This window comes from Nannobrachium achirus (assembly GCF_963921795.1).
Source record: "Nannobrachium achirus genome assembly, chromosome: 2".
Classification (NCBI taxonomy): domain Eukaryota; kingdom Metazoa; phylum Chordata; class Actinopteri; order Myctophiformes; family Myctophidae; genus Nannobrachium; species Nannobrachium achirus.
This window is the reverse complement of record NC_137811.1, coordinates 69,536,103-69,553,939: the sequence shown is the minus strand read 5'-3', so window position 1 is coordinate 69,553,939 and position 17,837 is coordinate 69,536,103. Positions and strand designations below refer to the sequence as shown.

General features: G+C 43.5%; 1 protein-coding gene across 1 annotated transcript in view; it reads left to right on the top strand.

Moving 5' to 3' along the window:
* LOC308308381 (immunoglobulin superfamily DCC subclass member 3-like) overlaps positions 1–17,087 on the top strand; it is a gene marked incomplete at both ends in the record, with an annotated part of 73,459 nt that extends 56,372 nt beyond the window's left edge. Inside the window, 9 exons of the mRNA XM_080753804.1 lie at positions 5,043–5,208; positions 6,489–6,739; positions 9,196–9,360; positions 10,874–11,062; positions 12,403–12,519; positions 13,138–13,261; positions 15,368–15,506; positions 16,049–16,139; positions 16,849–17,087. Of these exons, the coding sequence (XP_080609930.1) occupies positions 5,043–5,208; positions 6,489–6,739; positions 9,196–9,360; positions 10,874–11,062; positions 12,403–12,519; positions 13,138–13,261; positions 15,368–15,506; positions 16,049–16,139; positions 16,849–17,087 (1,481 nt within the window). The remainder of the gene's footprint in view (positions 1–5,042; positions 5,209–6,488; positions 6,740–9,195; positions 9,361–10,873; positions 11,063–12,402; positions 12,520–13,137; positions 13,262–15,367; positions 15,507–16,048; positions 16,140–16,848) is intronic.
* Between the last annotated feature and the right edge of the window lie 750 nt (positions 17,088–17,837).

Here is a 17,837-nt window from a genome sequence, read left to right as displayed (position 1 = left end):
TTGAAATCTGTAGTTTCAGTGCAGAAGAGAAAAGAAAAGTAAGTCAATCGAAGGCAGCGGCAAACAGAAAGGTCTTTGGTCGTGTTTTAAAATAAATTAGAGTGGCAGCAGACCTATGGTTTTCTGGGAGTTGTTACGGATATGTGGGGCTTAAAAAGCTATCCTGCTTCCTCACTTTTAGTTTTGGTTTTAGGGACAGAAAGCAGACCTTTCCCAGATGACCGGAGAGGTATGGATGGTTCATGATATCATACAAGATCAGACATGTATTTTGGCCCTACCATCAAAGCTTTGTAGACAAACGGTATTTTGAAATCAATTCTTTGACACACAGGGAGCCAGTGTAAGGATGTAAGAACTGGAGTGATATGCTCCACTTAGTAGGACTAAGTCTAAGTGTAAGTTAGTTAGTAAGGACTCATGCAGCTGCATCCTGAATCATTTTTTCGAGATCTATCTGAGATACAAGTCCTCTAACCTGTGCTATATTTTTGCGGTGATAGTAGGCTGACTTTGTGATTGCATTAATGTGGCTGTTGACTACTCCAAGGTTTTTTTTATTTTTACATTGATTTCTGATTTCAATATCACTGATCTAGGATCGGATCATCACTAGAGTTGTTGGAGTCTAGATAAGAGAGACAGCTGCAGTAAACTTTGACATTTGGGTGCTTTGTCAATCTGAAGTCGATAGGGTTTACTTTATCAAAACCATTTTAGTTCTTTATTTAAGTCTGATTTCTCACAAACACATCTTAAACACCTCAAAATCACATGAAACTAACCACATCAAAATGATATTCTGTTGAATATATGTTTGGTGATTTCACTTAGATTGTATTATTCAGGTCCATTGTGCCATATGCTTATCCCCCACCACCCCCAGTTCCATTCATTTATGCATATGGGACAATGGACCTAAAATATGAAATCTAATGCAACATTTTCATAAAGTGTGGTAAGGATGGTGCAATTTTGAGGTGTTTAACCACTGTCAATCTGGCACCTCAATTTTGAGCATAGAATAAATATACTGCTGGTGAAACATCTCTGATCTAAAAGGTCACAGTGAGCTTGTAGATGTGCAATTTAGCTATTTTCATGAGACACCATCGACCGTCGTATGACAAAGAAGAAAACAGGGCTTAAGTGTTTTAAGATAATTGTTTGAGCAGCATCAGCCATCAATAACAATTTTTAACTGTCAAACAAGATGAAAACACACAAAAAAAGTTATCAAGATTCAATAACTTTATTGCCATGTCAACTTAGTTGATAGGAATTTGTCTTGGTTCACTTTAAGACATAAAACATAAAACATAGAACAAGGACAGTATATACAAACACCCATAAACACAAAAAAAGAAACCACAGGAAACAATAACCAGCAGTTTTGATAACAGTGACTAAGGATCCCACACATCCCACGCATCAACAAAAAAAGGATGGTACTATATGCTCCTTTAAAGACAGACAAGTAGACAGACAGGTAGACGGATGGATGGACGGATGGACAGACAGACAGACAGACAGACAGGCAGACGGACGGATGGACAGACAGACAGACAGACAGACAGACAGTCAGAGACCTCTGGCTCACGGCAGCACTTGTCCCTGTCCCAGCTGCCATCCGCAGACACAGGGAAGGCCAAGTTCAGGGGTCGAGGGTCATGGAGAGGCAGACAGACGGGGACGGGAGGGGGGTCAGTGTCTTACAACACACACCAGCCCTGTGTCTGCAGCGAGGGGAGGGCCTGCTGTTCCCAGGGAGATATGCACATATTACCACCCTACTCTGCATCTGTTTAGACTGAGGACTTCACACGGTAAACATATCACACTATTATCATTGTGTGAACAAACCAAATCACCACGTCACAGGACTGCATATGCTAATGGCCTCATTATGGGCATTCAAGTTCACAGACAGGGGGGGCACTCGGACAACTTTTTTTTTTCTGCTCATCAATATTCAGTTGCCCTTTCAAAAGCACGGATTTTGCTAAATATGTGAAACAACGGTTTTGAAAGAAAGTTGTCTTGTAGTGACATGGGATGTGTTCCGTGTGCTTGTTCAGGAGACTGACTATATGTCTGGGAAGTAGGCTGTTTTGATATTATATGGATATTGATTATATGAGACTTTATACATTGTCAGATACTTGAATGTGTCCTTATATTATCATCACTTTAACCCAAGTACAACTCAAGTGGAGTTAGGATGTTTTAGACCATTAATGTGAAGGTGTGTTAGGCAGAAGCGCTTTTACATACTTTTCATTGGTTTAATACTTCAAAACCCCCAAAACAGACATAAAGGATGATAAATAGCACTGATTTATTTAGTTGGAAAATGGAGATCGCTGGTTTCTGCCCAACAGTGGCGTTATCATAGTATGTCATATGGTATCAGAGATGTCTTTTCGAAAATAGTGGAACTAGCAGATCTACGTACAATATCACAATGCCACGCAATTTTAGAAAAAGTCTTTTGTCAAAACATCTCGATAATTTATGTTGTTCATATTCCAACACACCAAGCTTATTCCACATGACAGCTAATTACCAACACCTGGATATAAAAAAAACTCAGCTCAGCTCCCATTAAGCTCTTAACTCCTCACTGCTGCTTTGACTGGGTGGTTATTGCATGAAGGTGTTCACTTTTAAATTACCTGCTTCTACACCTAATATTCACATCACCATGGTGAAATCACGGACTGAATTTCACAATTGAACAATTTTGGCAAAACAAACCCAAATCAATCCAACTCAATAAAGGTTCACTGTGTTGTAACACCTACATGTACATCTCAACAAAGGCCATGCCTACACGGAGCTGGATATTTCTGAAGCTAGACATGTTTTTGTGCTGTTGGGGCTTGCAGCCACATGAAGCTGGATATTTCGGCTGCGAAGCTGGATTTTTTTTAAACCGGATAAATAAGTGAAGAGATTGAAAAAATATCCGATTCACTGGATCCGTGTAGACAGGGAACCCGGATATCTCTGAAGACTTTACTGTGTGCGTGCTTGTTAGACCTAGATATCTTTGTCGTGTGGACCTAGATATTTTTCTATGTGGATATCTGAAAAACCGGGATATATGAAATATCCAGCTCTGTGTAGCCTATGCCTAAGGGAAACCATGCACTGACTTCTTGTAAGGTCAAGAAGCAGTAGTAGTCTGTAGTAATGTAAAGTGTCATGCTGTCCAGACAGTGAGCTAAACATGAAGAATGGTTGATTTAAAGGTAATCTTTGGGGTGAAATGAGTAGTGTACTTGATTCATGACCTAAAACACTAGAATACTTTGTTCAGAAGCCTATTTCAGTGAAGTGAATTGCAGCCTCCTGTGATTTGGAGATGACAGAAGTTCATCTATTCATAGTTCAGTGCCAGGTTAGGAGTGTGGTTGCAATGTTTTTAGTGGTGGTCGCAGACAGTGTGTTTAAGGTTTGGTTGCAGTGTGTTTGCGTTGTGTTTGGAGACTAGGCTGTCGAAATAATGATCTGTCTCAAGTTCAAGTGTGAAGTGAGGACAGATGCGCACACACACAGTTCAGTCTAACAATGGATCACCCTTCTCTGGTGTGAAGTAGCCCCCCCACCCGCAGCCACACACATCACCCCCCCAACACACACACACACACACACACACACACACGCAATTAAGCTAACTCTATTTCAAGTCAGCAGCTTGAGTTGAAGTGAAAAGCACACAGTCTGTCACCAACGATAGAGAAATTAGAATGTTTGGATGAACCAGTATAATTGCTGCCAGGCTGACTGGTCCCAGTTAGATGCTCGGAGGAGAGACACAAACTTAATACGTCAAAAACTACATTTGTTAACTCGCTGGTTCACTTCAAACAGAGATGACAGATAAACCAAATGATCCACTTTATACTCATACACTAATACACAATACATACTATCAACCACATAGCAACAACATTTCTGTGTGTGTGTGTGTGTGTGTGTGTGTGTGTGTGTGTGTGTGTGTGTGTGTGTGTGTGTGTGTGTGTGTGTGTGTGTGTGTGTGTGTGTGTGTGTGTGTGTGTGTGTGTGTGTGTGTGTGTGTTGGACCCCCTCGCCACATCAACTTTTATATCACTGCTTTTCTCTTAATGAAAGACACAGGGAGGCCCCCAAACACACACACACACACACACACACACACACACACACACACACACACACACACACACACACTGATTAATGGCACCCTTTTCAAGTGCACCCCCCCTGCCCCTTGCCCTTTGACCCTTGCCCCCCCTCCCCTCTCCTGGGGTTCATTCCCAGGGAGATGACAATGACACGCTGGAGACAGAGGGGGCGGGGCTTCACGCACTCATGTGCTATTGTGTTGCTATGGAGATGATGGTCTGGCCAGACAGCACCTGTCCTCTCCTCTTCTCCTCTCCTCTCCATTCTATTGTCAGTCCTTTTAAAACACAAAAAAGTATCCCTGTTAGTGAGTCCTGGAGGTCTCTGCTGCCCTCTACTGACTGCTGTGGGAAACAACATCAACAGAGCAGAGTGCAGCTTGCAGCTTGCACCCTCATCATCATCGAGGCTAGGCCAAGTGCTACTACACATATACACACTGCATACTTACTTACATACATACATACTCTAAAATTACACAGATGTTTTCCTGGATTAATGGGGCTGAAAGCCTTTTTTTGATCGTTGTGTAGTTACAGCACTTTGGCTTTCTAGGGTGTAGTCCAGACTCTAGAGGTGTACAGTAGGTGGCTTTCTAGGGTGTAGTCCAGACTCTAGAGGTGTACAGTAGGTGGCTTTCTAGGGTGTAGTCCAGACTCTAGAGGTGTACAGTAGGGGTACAGAGCAATGTCACAGAAACCACATTATGTAGAAGGAAGGATTTCTGTCACTGGCACTGAAAACTGGGGCCATTACTCCTTCCAATTAACAATCTTAATGAGTGTTAAGTTGTTCTTTAAAATCCACCTCTCTCTCTCTCTCTCTCTCTCTCTTTCTCTCTCTCTCTCTCTCTCTCTCTCTCATTCCCCCAGCTCCCCCAGAGTTCCAGCAGTGGCCCCAGTCTGTCTCCAGGCCAGCAGGGGGCAGTGCGGTGTTCACCTGCACGGCGCAGGGCGTCCCGGATCCTCACATCATCTGGCTGAAGAACGGGAAGATCCTGACTCCAGGAGACAACGTGAAACTCACCAACGGCAACACGTACGCACACACAGCTTCGTCGCTATCGTCGTCATCATCATCATCATCCTCCTCCTCATCATCAACATCATCATCATCATCATCATCTTCCCCAGAGCATAGTTTTTTTCCAGTGAGCCAACATGCACAATTTCAGAACCCTGACTCTGTTTGACCAGAATAGAACTGAGTCCACCTAACGAGTGCCTTAATTAATTAGAAGGAGGTGTGGTTGTGTCAGATTATAATTTCTACCATATCGAGATACTGATCAGACTACATGAACCGTGGTGTCCCTATTCTGGGGTGTACATTAATAGCAGTGTAAATAACATATATTTTAGGGCTAAGATATATTAGTGTAGAGGGAAAAAAACAGGAGAGTTTAGTATAGACTCTGGGTTGTCTCCAGTCAAAAGTATAATGACAGAGCAGTGGTCCTCAAAGTGGGGTCCAATGACCCTTGCTGAGTTGCTGGGGGTTGGACCCCATAACTAAATGGAACCAAATGGACCTGTTCCATTTGTACAGAGTTACACCTGTGAGCTTAGAGGCCATTTGGAACCCCACGAGGGTCCCTGGACCCCACTTTGAGACCCACTGGTGTAGCAGAGTGTTTCAGTGAGCCAACATGCACAATATTAGCACCCTGACTCTGTTTGACCAGAATGGAACAGAGCCTTCATTAGCATCATTGGTAACACCTGTAAAGGAAGTATGACAGAGGCTCAATTTCTTTGCAATACAACTGCAGTGCATATAGCCTATTGTAACCTATTCCAGTGGTTCTCAAAGTGGATTCCAGGGACTCTGTGGGTTCCTTTAGGGTGGTCTAAATTGACCCATACAAGTCTATAACTCAGAGTTATTCCAAGGGGAGACCTTGGAATTTGAAAGTTTGAGAAACACGGTTTCAGGCCAGGGACCCTTTAGTTGAGAGAGATGAAGCAGACCCCCACAACCTTCTCATAGATTCCATATAGTTTCATTGTTTGACAGCACAATCGTCAGTTTATTTTGTCAATTTGTGTTTCCAGATATTATATTGTATATATCTTTTTCCCCTCTACACCAAACCTCTTTACCGAAAATAGCCGATCTACAAGCTCACAACGCCTCGCGGCATGAGGCGTTGTGAGCTTGTAGATCTGCTATTTTTGGCTAAAGTTCTCAGAATATGGACACTAGGGTTCAAGTGGTTAATATGAAAAAGGAGGAAAAATGTTTCTATCACTCAACGATTTGGAGGACCCCTTGTTGAAGACCCACGATCTAACCTGACTCTTTGTCTCCCCCTGCAGGACCCTGGCCATAACGAAGATCAAGGCCGAGGACGAGGCCATCTACCAGTGCATCGCTGAGAACAGCGCGGGCACCAACCAGGCCTCTGCCCGCCTGGCCCTGTCCCAGTCCACCCTGCTGCCACAGAGCCCTGCCAACCTCAAGGCCACGCCCCTCTCCTCCACCAGCCTGCAGCTGAGCTGGGACCACCCCGCCCCCGAGCTGTCGGAGAACATCATTGGCTACGTGCTGCACATCAGGATGCTGGGAGGTTAGTTGGACAGAATGATGTGTAGAAGAGTACACTGTGCCAGGGGTTTTCAAAGTGGCTGACGGGGCACCCTGGGGGCGGTCCTGGGGTGCCGCGGCGAGATATTTTGATAATATTTGGAATTTATTTGGACACTTGAAAAAATATTTAGTGTCAAGGTTTTCCTCGCAACATAATCACTAAATTATCGTCACTGTCAAGCAGAAACCTCGTACCTCCAAGTTTCAAATGTGTACGTCTTTTGGTAAAGCAAGGCCCTGCTTCATCATACAAGACTGTCGCACAAAACTAAGGAGAACAGCCGATCTGTGCTTGTAGATCTGCTGTTTTCACTAGTTTAGTACATTTTATAGATGATAAACAGTGTTGGGTGTAACGTCGTTATAACTAACGACGTTACGTAACGACGTTAGTTTGGCGGTAGCGGAGGAACTTAACGAGTTACATTTTACAATATAACGGTTAGTTACTTAGTTATATTTTCGAAAAAGTAATCTCGTTATTTTTTTTTAAAAAGTGTCCCATTTTCACTGTTCATTTTGTTGCCACTGATTAAAAAAGAAGCCCCGAGTCACATTTCCTCCTCCTGTCTTATTCTGTCAACAAATACACGTGTGTAGCTGTCTGTCTGTCTGTCTTTCTGCCTGTCTGTCTGTCTGTCTGCCTGTCTGCCTCCCTCGTATGTCAGCCAATCACATTCCTTTCATCTCTCCAGCTCTGCACGCGCGTCATGTTGAAACCAGGAAATCAACTCACTCACTGTTGTTGACTGTTGACTTGGTGCTCTCCATCCATGTCCCACAAAACAACTACAGAAGCTGCTGCGTCCGTCTGTAATATAGCCTACGTGTTGATCGTTCCTCACAACGGGGAGATATTAGTAGCGTCCGTGCCTTTAGTTGACCGTGTGTAAAAGTCCGCATCGGTAGGGTATTAAAATGGATTTACTGTACATCATCGGATCGTATCTGGACGGCGGACAACGGTGGATTCGGACCCGGGCCATTTAACTCCGGTATAGAGCCTCCATAACAACGCCACGGCACCGAGGTACTGTACAGTTTAATGCTGAGGAGCGTTGGTCTTTTGAAGAGGACGCATGAGCTAAAAGGAGGCTGCACGCTTGTCTTTTTATGTTTACCAAACTTCCACGCTGGTGGGTTTTAATGGTCGGTAACGGTAACGGTAGCTCGTTAAGTTACAATTGTCATTGGGTAGCGGAGTAACTTAACGGATTAGTTTTTCAAGTCAGTAACTAAAGTAACATAACGAGTTACTTCAAAATGTAACGATACCCAACACTGATGATAAATACAAAACGAACAGTTTTGGACATACAAGGTTTTCACCCGACAACGACGATATGCTATAAATATAAGGTGCTGGGAGTGAAAACTATAATGGGTGCCTCGGATTAAAAACATATTCATGGGGTGCCCTGAGACAAAAAAGTTTGGGAACCCCTGCTCCAGGCACATGCACACTTAGACATCAAAGGGGGCCTTTTATCTGTAAAAAAGTGCAATGGTGAAATACTCTATTTCCATGCCATACGTGAAGGCAGCATTCAAGAGAATTGCCTTGTCTAAACTCTCCTGAACCTGAACGCAGCATCTTATGTTGAAAGAATTGTCCTTTTTTACACTTATTTAGTGTGGTATCAAGTACCAAAAATTGCCGACCTCCAAGCTCACAACGTATCGCAGCACGCCGATATTTGGAATTCATCAATATCACTTCAGTTTAACCACTAGGACTCTCTATGCTTAGTTTACAGTTTACAGTTTACAGTTTAGGCATTTAGCAGACGCTTTTAATCCAAAGCGACTTACAATAAGCAGATAACATCACAATAATAAACAAGATAATATGTCAGTACATCATCAACAATATAACAAATGCAAATGGATATCTATCTAGAAAAAACACAATATAATCAAAGTTCTGAAAAAACCTAAAAAACAAAAACAAATGCTAACTAGCTTCATGTATTCATTGATTCTTTTTCTGTAGTGCTAAGGGTTTAGGTGGAGTCTGAAAAGGTGAGTCTTCAGTCCACGGCGAAAGCTAGCGAGTAAAACAGACATGAGTGTTACTGTACTTTTTTCCATCTATCCCTACTTTCTTCACCAAAAATAGCAGATCTACAAGCTTACAACGCTGTGAGCTTGTAGATCGGCTATTTTTGGTGAAGGTGGTTAAAGGTGAAGTATAAAGCAATGTTCTAATGGATACGAATATTCTCTCAAGTTTTCCTCCGTGGCATACTGTATTTAGTGGGAAAGATTAGCATATTTATGTAGCGTAATATGACATAAGATTCTAAAAATTAACAGTGTAAGAAAAAGTTATTTACAGGGGTGCCCTGAGTGGAAAAAAAACCACTGTTATAGTGTGTGTTGCTCTTATGTATGTATTTGTTCCCTGACTCCTGACCCTCTACTTCCTATCTACAGAACCAGACAGCAAAGAGCTGCAGGAGGCGGTCAGCAAGGACACGTTCCAACATGAGTTCTCCACCCTGGAAGCGGCCACCACCTACTCCATCTACCTGAAGGCCTACTCTGCACTGGGAGCCAGCCAGCAGTCCAGCACTGTCATCGCCACCACACTAGGGGGCGGTAAGGCACCACCATTGGAAATGGAACACTGCCATGTAGTTTAGTGCTGAGAGCTGAGGGGAGACAGAGCTCACATCCAAAACATATAACTTTGAAATGTTGTTTGAAAACTGAGTAAAACGAATATATAATATATAAAAAGAATATATGAAATGTTAATGTGTATAATATGAATTACATACAAAATATATTTCCATAATACATTTTAAAACTCTCTCCCAGCCATTTACAATATGCTTGTGCGCCTATACTGCCAGGAATATTATTAATTTCCAAGTTATCAGTAGCCGATCCCAGCAGGGATAATGTAATTGCAGAATGTAGTACACGTACTATCCACTAGAGTGTGCCCAACGATAAGGTCTTGCAGTCTTGACTCAGCCTCCACAGCATTGTGGACCATAATGGCTTCCTATGGAGCAGCCATTATGGCTCCCGGTCCGCCGAACGGGAGCCATCCTGGAGCGAGTGCACGTCGTGCACACTCCATATACACTCGTTTTTGATCCTGAGTGACCACTCTGTCAGCCTGCCATTTTTTTCCGAATGAAAATCCGTCTACATATGGTAAAGTTTGATAAGAAAAACGTCAGCTTTCAATGCTATGGAAAGGCCCATGGTTTGTTATGGCCGAACGACTTCCGGGTTACGTCATCGATGATGTCATTTCCAGCGCATTTTTGTAGCTTAAGCTTATATGAACCTAGAATGGTCATTTATAGCTCAAAAAATGTCAAAAAAATACCAAAAAAATCAGAAAATGATCCCCAAGGCGACGTTTGGCGATCTGGCTGGCTGGGCTTCCTCAAAATGGCGATGGAAGGCGATTTGGCTGTGAACTAGTTAATGTATACGTTTTTTTAATACATTTTATCAATGTTGAAGTATACATATATTAAATACATCTCACCTTCTATCTATAATTTCCTCCTACTGCCTCACCTCCTCCCTTCCTCACCTCCTTATTAAAATCTAATGTTTTTTTAATCTGTTTGTTCAGCCTGTCAACAGATTATAAATGTATTTAGTTTTTAACATAACACAATGTGGATCAGTGGTTCTCAACCTTTTTAGGCCATGACCCCTAAAATAATCATATTTGAACTGGGGACCCCCACCCTACGGGCATTACATTTTGTATAACACGTTCTATTGTGAAAATAGCAGAGTAGTTGCGAGGCGTTGTGAGCATGTAGATCGGCTATCTTCACAATTTCTGCCTCTAATATTTGGCCGATGTTTGATTGTCATTTTAGAGGTATTAAAAAGTCCTTACATTGTCACTTTAGAAATGTGCTGATACCCACTGTACACTTATACTATACTCTTTGTTTACTGTTGAGTGAGAAAACAATGTTACACATTAAGTTAATCATCTGGGGACCCACCCCCCCCCCAAATAATTTGGGGACCCCCCGACCCACAGGTTGAGAACCACGGATGTAGATAACTACTATAGTCCAGCTTCTGTCCGTCTGTCTTATAGTGTCTTTCTGTCCTTCCGTCCCTCCAGTGCCGTCCGCTCCCAGTTTCTTCACCAAGGTGTTGAACCAGACGGCCCTGCAGGTGTACTGGGAGCTGCCCAGTAAGCCGGGGAAGGTGGAGGGCTTCAGACTGGGATACCGCGGGGTTCCCCACGCAGACTTCCAGGGGGAGGAGACCTTCCCAGGACAGATCAACACACACACCATCTCACACCTTGGTAAGGAATTCTATTCTCTTCTATTTATTGTATCTATAATAATAGTGTAGTAATAATAATAATAATAATACATACAGCTTACAGTATATAGAGCTTTTCTAGGTACTCAAAGACGCTTTACAGAACAATATAAAAACTACTTTTATTAGGAAAATAAAAAAGTGTGTTTTGAGTGTGGAGACAACGGACTGAGCTAATGCTTCCGTCTAAGCATGAGGAGTCCAAGCCACTTCTTTTCACCTGACAGGGGGAGATTCCCTGATTGGACTTAGCGTATGGAAGGATCACGCTATTCCTTTTTTGTCCCGCGATTTTGTAACCCATTTTCACCCAATGCTAATTGGCTATGTAATCCTGGGCTCTGCTCTCCCTCTGCCGCGCTTGGGGAGACAACGGACTGACCTCATGCTTCCTTCTATGCACGAGTAGTCCAAGTTGCTTCTTTTCACCTGACAGGGGGGATTTCCCCGGTTTGGACGTAGCGCGTGGAAGGAACACGTTATTCCAACCAGTTCCTTTCCTCTCCATCAGGCTGCATGTTTTTTGTGAGGGTACTTACCCTAGGAGACACGGGGAGAACATGCAAACTCCACACAGAAAGGCCCCTTTTTGCCAACCCCACATATAGGTTTGCCTCTATTATAAGTACAGTATACTCCATTGCTTGCTGACAAGAACAGATCTAAGAGCTAACAACGCGCCATGACCCGTTGATGATCTGTGTCAGCAAGCAACACTGTTGTCATGCGGAGTATAAATTAGGCTTTTGTTTCTCTTCAATGGCTACCTGTCTGTTTTAGAACCTATTTGAACTTCTAATGCCCTCCACTGGTACTGTAGCTTTATTGTCACCTGACAGCTTGACATCCTCGACTGTTCCTCATTTCAAGTCGAGGTCTAAATGTGACCAGGCAAACTCACCGTCTTCTTTTAAATCTCGTTTGAACGTCTATTTTTAGATATACAAGGGTATTTTCATATCAGGATATTCAGTTGACAAGAGCTCATAAAAGAAAGTAAAAATAAAACAATATACTGTTGATGTATGTGTGCTTTATTTCAGAGTCTTATCTATTTTAAGTTGTGTCGATTTCTTTTTAATTTTCTTTTATCTGTTTGTTGTGAAGCACTTTGTAACTTTTGTTTTGAAAAACTGTAATGAGAGGTATATTTTTAATATTGCTTTGATGTTACGAGAGCAGGAAACACACTTTGATAATTGGTTGATAGAAAATATGCATTTTTCAAATGTTTGAATTTATAGAAAAGCAGATTATGGAACATTCATTTATTCATTGATGTTGCACATTAATGAATCCATAACCATCTCTCCCCTGCAGAGCCGGCTGCTATATATGAGCTGAAACTGGTGGCGTTTAACGGGAACGGAGACGGTCCCCCCACCACCCGACTGGTCTCCCTGGCCGAGACTGGAACCACCGACCAAAACAATGGAGGTAAGAAGTCCACCTCCCCCAGACATATAGACCCACCAGATCATCCGGGACAACGCTACACGCGCCCCAGACTCTTCTCCCTTCTGGCTCCCCAACTGTGGAATGATCTCCTCAACGCCCCGTTGCAATTTGAACTACAGACCAACTCCCACTCTGCCGCTGTAATCTGAAGACTCCACTTTTGCCCATAGCACTCCACTGGCCTTATAAATGACCTTGCAGGCTTATGCAAATGCTAAAATGTAGTTTAGATAGCATGTTATGTAGAAAGATGCCAGGTCATCATTGTTGCCCTGGCATCCTATAGTGTGTATAGTTTCATTGTACTGATTATAGATGTTTGGGATATTCTACTGTTAGACTGACCATAGGTTCATGGTTTACCTACGATCCTAGATTACTATTTCTATACATTTGATGTACTGTATTATCTTGTGCTGTCCTGGCTTGATGTGAATTAAGAGGAATCTGCTAAATGCCTAAATTGAAATCCTTAGACTACAATGTCCCGTCTCAGTTGTCCTACTCACCTACACTCTTCTATTTAGACTGCAAACTAAATAAATGGTAAATAATATGTACCCACGGTATCTGATGTGTGTAATTGTTATTGATCAGGTGGTCAGTGTAACTGTGACCTGGGCAACGATGGATCAATAACAGGGGTGGTGATTGGAGTTCACATCTCCATGGCCTGCATCATCTGCTGTCTCCTCTTCCTCATGTTCGGCTACCGGCGAAGGTAAGATCATCCTCATCCTCATCATCATAATAATCACGAGATAATTGTCTGCTTATAAAAACCCTCATGGCATGATTATGTTAAACTGGGTCAGTGTTAATATGACTATGACAAAACATGAACTCAATTAAAAACAAAGCTATGTCATTGTATTATGCTTGGCTGCGGGTGGGTGTCATGCTCTGAAAATATACCAGTATACAGGTCTGTGACACGTTATGAGCGTGTACTGTAGATCGGCTATTTCTGACACACAGCTGAGAATAAATCAGGGCATTATGACACCATCATGGCCTGCCAAATTAAAATCTTCTAAATCTGCTGTAGATTTAGTTGTTTTAGTCAACTAAAACTAGACATTTAAGTCAACTAAAATGTGACTAAAACTACATTTTAGTCAAAAGACTATGACTAAAACTAAATCAAAATGTGTTGTCAATATGTTCAGTACGGTAATGTGTATGTCTTCTTTTGTATGCTGTCAAAGAAAAGATTATGCACATTCACCATTGTTTGGTGCTGAGCTAAAACTGCCAAAGCTGCAGTATTACAAGGAACAGAAGAAGGTGGCTCGCAACTCACTTTTGATAGCTCCAATACAAGTTTATTGATGACAACAAAGGAGCACAGATAGACAACCCTTTTGGTCTTCTTCAGTATATATACTAAACCTTTCAAATAATTGTAGTGGAGTAAAAGTATGATATCTGGATCCGAGATGTAGTGGAGTAGAAGCCAAATATTGGAAATTGGAAATGCTCAAGTAAAGTACAAATTCCTCAGTAGTTATTTTACACCACTGTTAATCACAGTGTGATTAAAGCCCGGATCAGAGTCTACGGTGGAGAGCTATCCACCGCAAATTTGAGGTGGAAAGCTTTCCACCTCAAGTCAGAAAATAAGTACAGGCCATCATAGTCACGACCCACGGTGAAGTCCTTTACCCCGTCTAGACCGGTTCAGGTCGACCAATCAGTGAACGGGGTGTAGAGCCTGTCTGTCTGATAGTAAAAACAGAGAGATGTGTTGGGACTCGCGGTGGAAAGCTCTCCACCGTGAGGAATGATGTAACGTTGTAGTTTCATGACTCAAAAAGACTCGAAAATACTACACCGCGGACCTGACTATGATCTGGGCTTAACACAACAGATATAATCAATAATGACTATAATCCATGTCAGCCAGGTTATTAGAACCACAGCACACTTCAACACATTTCATACATGGTGAGCTCATATCGCTCCAGTGATCTTCATGGAGCCACACTCAGCAAGGGTGACAGTTAACAAACGACGACAAGTTAATTAATGGGGACAGTTTTATTTGAGCAATAAAACATGACAAACAAGATGGGTGCTTTCTGCACGTTTACTGGCGTGGCTTTGCTGCAGCATGGGCGCCATGCCAGGAAGAGTCTGTCTGTCTGTCTGTGCGTCTGTACATCTGTCTGTGTGATACAGTGATACTAGGGGTGTAACGCTAACGATACAGTAACTGAATCAAAAAATCTATTTTTATTTGCAACAATCTACTACAGGGTTCCCCAATAGGCGGCCCGCGGGCCATTTGTGGCCCGTGGGGGGCTACTGTCTGGCCCCCACCAAACCCAGTAATAATGGTAGTATAAGAGCAGCAACAACACTAGAATATTGTCGTTGTTGGGTGGAAACCTTGTATGTCCAAAACCGTTCGTTTTGTATTTATCATCTAAAGAATGTACTAAACTAATGAAAACAGCCGATCTACAAGCACACAACGCCTCGCATCGCGAGGCGTTGTGTGCTTGTAGATCGGCTGTTTTCACTAGTTTTGTGCGACGATCTTGCATGATGAAGCAGGGCTTTGCTTTACCAAAAAACGTACACATTTGAAACTTGGAGATACGAGGTTTCTGCCCGACAGTGACGATATCTGAACTGTTGCTGGAGTAGCGGAAACACCACCGTCACCCCCTGCAATGTTGTGGCCCTCTGCTTGGTACCCTAGACATAATTCGGCCCTTGGAGAAAACTATTTGGGGAACCCTGATCTACTATCGATATGCACAGCAAAAAATATTTTACTGTTTGGCTTTGATATTTACTGTATGTGTCTGTCTCTCCACAGTTTCTTCTTCTGTAGTAAGGGCACCCAGAACGGCTGGGCCCCGTCACAGGAAGGCAACGGAGGACCCCTGGGACACCGACCAGCGGCCCTGAAGGAGGGCGTCATACACATACCTGAGGCTATAGAACTCATCGCACAGGTACGCTTTGACACACGCTCACTCACCAACACACAAGTTAATTGTTCATTGTTAATATTTCTAGTGCAGGGGTAGGCAACCTGCTGCTATAGAGCCGCATATGGCTCTTACTGTAGGCCCTCTCCCGTGACTCCCTGTTGCTTGGACAAAAAAAGTACCGTGTATAAAGATATGTTTTTTTTTTTTTTTACATTTTAATCATAATTTATTATTGTAGTGGGCATAAAGTTATTCTTACATTCGCTTTGCCCATACACCAGATAATAACAATAATGCAATAATGCCTGGATATATGTTTGCTTTCGCCACCAACGGTGCCGGCTTTACTGGCATACTTGATCTGCTTTAGCAAACAATAAATAGAAGTAATATAGAAAGGCATTTCCAGAAAAGGCACAAATAAGCAAATATATTGTGCGGCTCCAGACATATTTTCATTAGTTCTTGGGCCAAAATTGGCTCTTTTGATAATAATGGTTGCCTACCCCTGGTCTAGTACTGTATCTTGTGTATTGATCCTTGTCTCACTCCTCCCACCACAGAGACGCGCTCCAGCTCCATCGGTGGACCACGCCCCTCCCTCATCCTCCAACAACTGCCGCATTCAGGTGGAGCAGCAGCAGGCTGGCACAGGCACTGGCTAACAGCACACCTAAACACCACCTACTACCCCTATACCTAACCTACCTAACCCCCAAAACCTGACGCCAAACACCCCTATACCTACACCCACCCTGTCTCCAACCACCCCTACCCTAAAAACCAGCTGGTCTGCAGCCCCTCCAACCTGCCAACCAAAGCCTTAGAACCAGTCTGCCTAAAGGGAATGAATGAGATTAGAATATTATAAGTTTGAGGGTAATGATGAAAAGATGATGATGATGATGATGATGTACTTGCCTGAGGACGTCCATAGAGTGCCTTCTACCACAAAAGGATAAAAAGCTGGACATTCGAATGTCGATTCAAGCTTTGTTTACTTCCTTTTATCGAAATTCATAACTCAAATTCACCTCCAGTCTTCATAATTCATATAAATTTAGTTGTAAAAATTATTACAAAAAAAAAAGTTTGCTCCTTGTGTGGTAGAAGGCATCAGGCGTTGGACCCCCGACGTCGCGGACGTTCCTTGTTAAACCAAAATATTTCGCCCGGTTCAGTTTGAGTCATTTTATTTTTGAGTTTGTCGCCAATGGTGCCAATTTAAGTTCCACGTTTCTGACAAACCCAGAGACACTGAGGCCTTCGGCCAGTCTGACCAGTGGACAGAGGGGGCTCAGAGGTCCATGAGGAGTTAGTCACAAAGCTAGACAGCTCCGTGGTGGAACCTTGTGAGGCCCAGTACCAAAGGGATTCCGCTGGTCATGGCTGGCGAACACAGAGGAACACGGTCATTATGGTGATGACCCATATAAGCCTCCTGGCAGGAAGCTGCTGCAGAACCAGCTGGTAGTCTCTCCCCCCCCTCCCTTCCCCCTCCCTCGCTCCACCTTTCTTGCCTCCACCACCAAAACTCTTTACCTCCAAAGAAGCTACCTCAGCTTGGCGCGCCCCCAAATTGCCCCAAAGCTAGCCAGGTAACCAAGGTAACGGTGCCTCGTGCTGCTCGTCCAGCACAACCTACCTCAGAACCAAAAGGTCCCGCCCGCGGGGCCCTTCCTTCCGCCTCTTTAAAGTCCTTTGCTTTTTTTCGTGCCCTGTGTTGCCGATGATGCCAGTGTCCTGTGCCAAGTCGCTGCCGCCGCCGCCGCCGCTGCCCAACTCCGCCGTCCAACGACACACCTTCCTGTTGAATTCCTACCCAAGAAATAACGGGAGCCGTTCATGTTGTGAGTGTCGCTGGTCTGAACCCCTCTCTCGCTCCGCCTCTTAAAGCGGGGCTCGTTGAAGGAAGAATGTGACTTTGATCTGTAGCTATGAATGCTAATTCCTGCCTGAATCCGTGACGAGGTTCTACGGCTGCCGAGGAAACCCGATACCTTTAAGACCTGAGGGTCAGAAGCACGTGCATCGTGGAGCCAGCGTTGCACCTGCGACTCGGTACTTCCTAAAGGTTCATTTGTGCAACATCGCGCGTCGCTGTCGCTCGCTGACGAGAACACTTTCTGTTCTTGTCGGACAATGACACTGTCGCACTATGGTTCGTAAATTAGGCCTAATGGAGACCGATGTTTTGACGTCAAACTTCTCGAGTCCGCAGTGAAACGAGGAGAGATGGAAGAAGATAAGAGCTTCAGGACCGCCATGCCACGTTCCACCACAGCAACACAAAGCTCCTCATGTCCACCTCTTCACTTATCCCTCCATCTTTTTTGGAAGACTGTGCAAGAT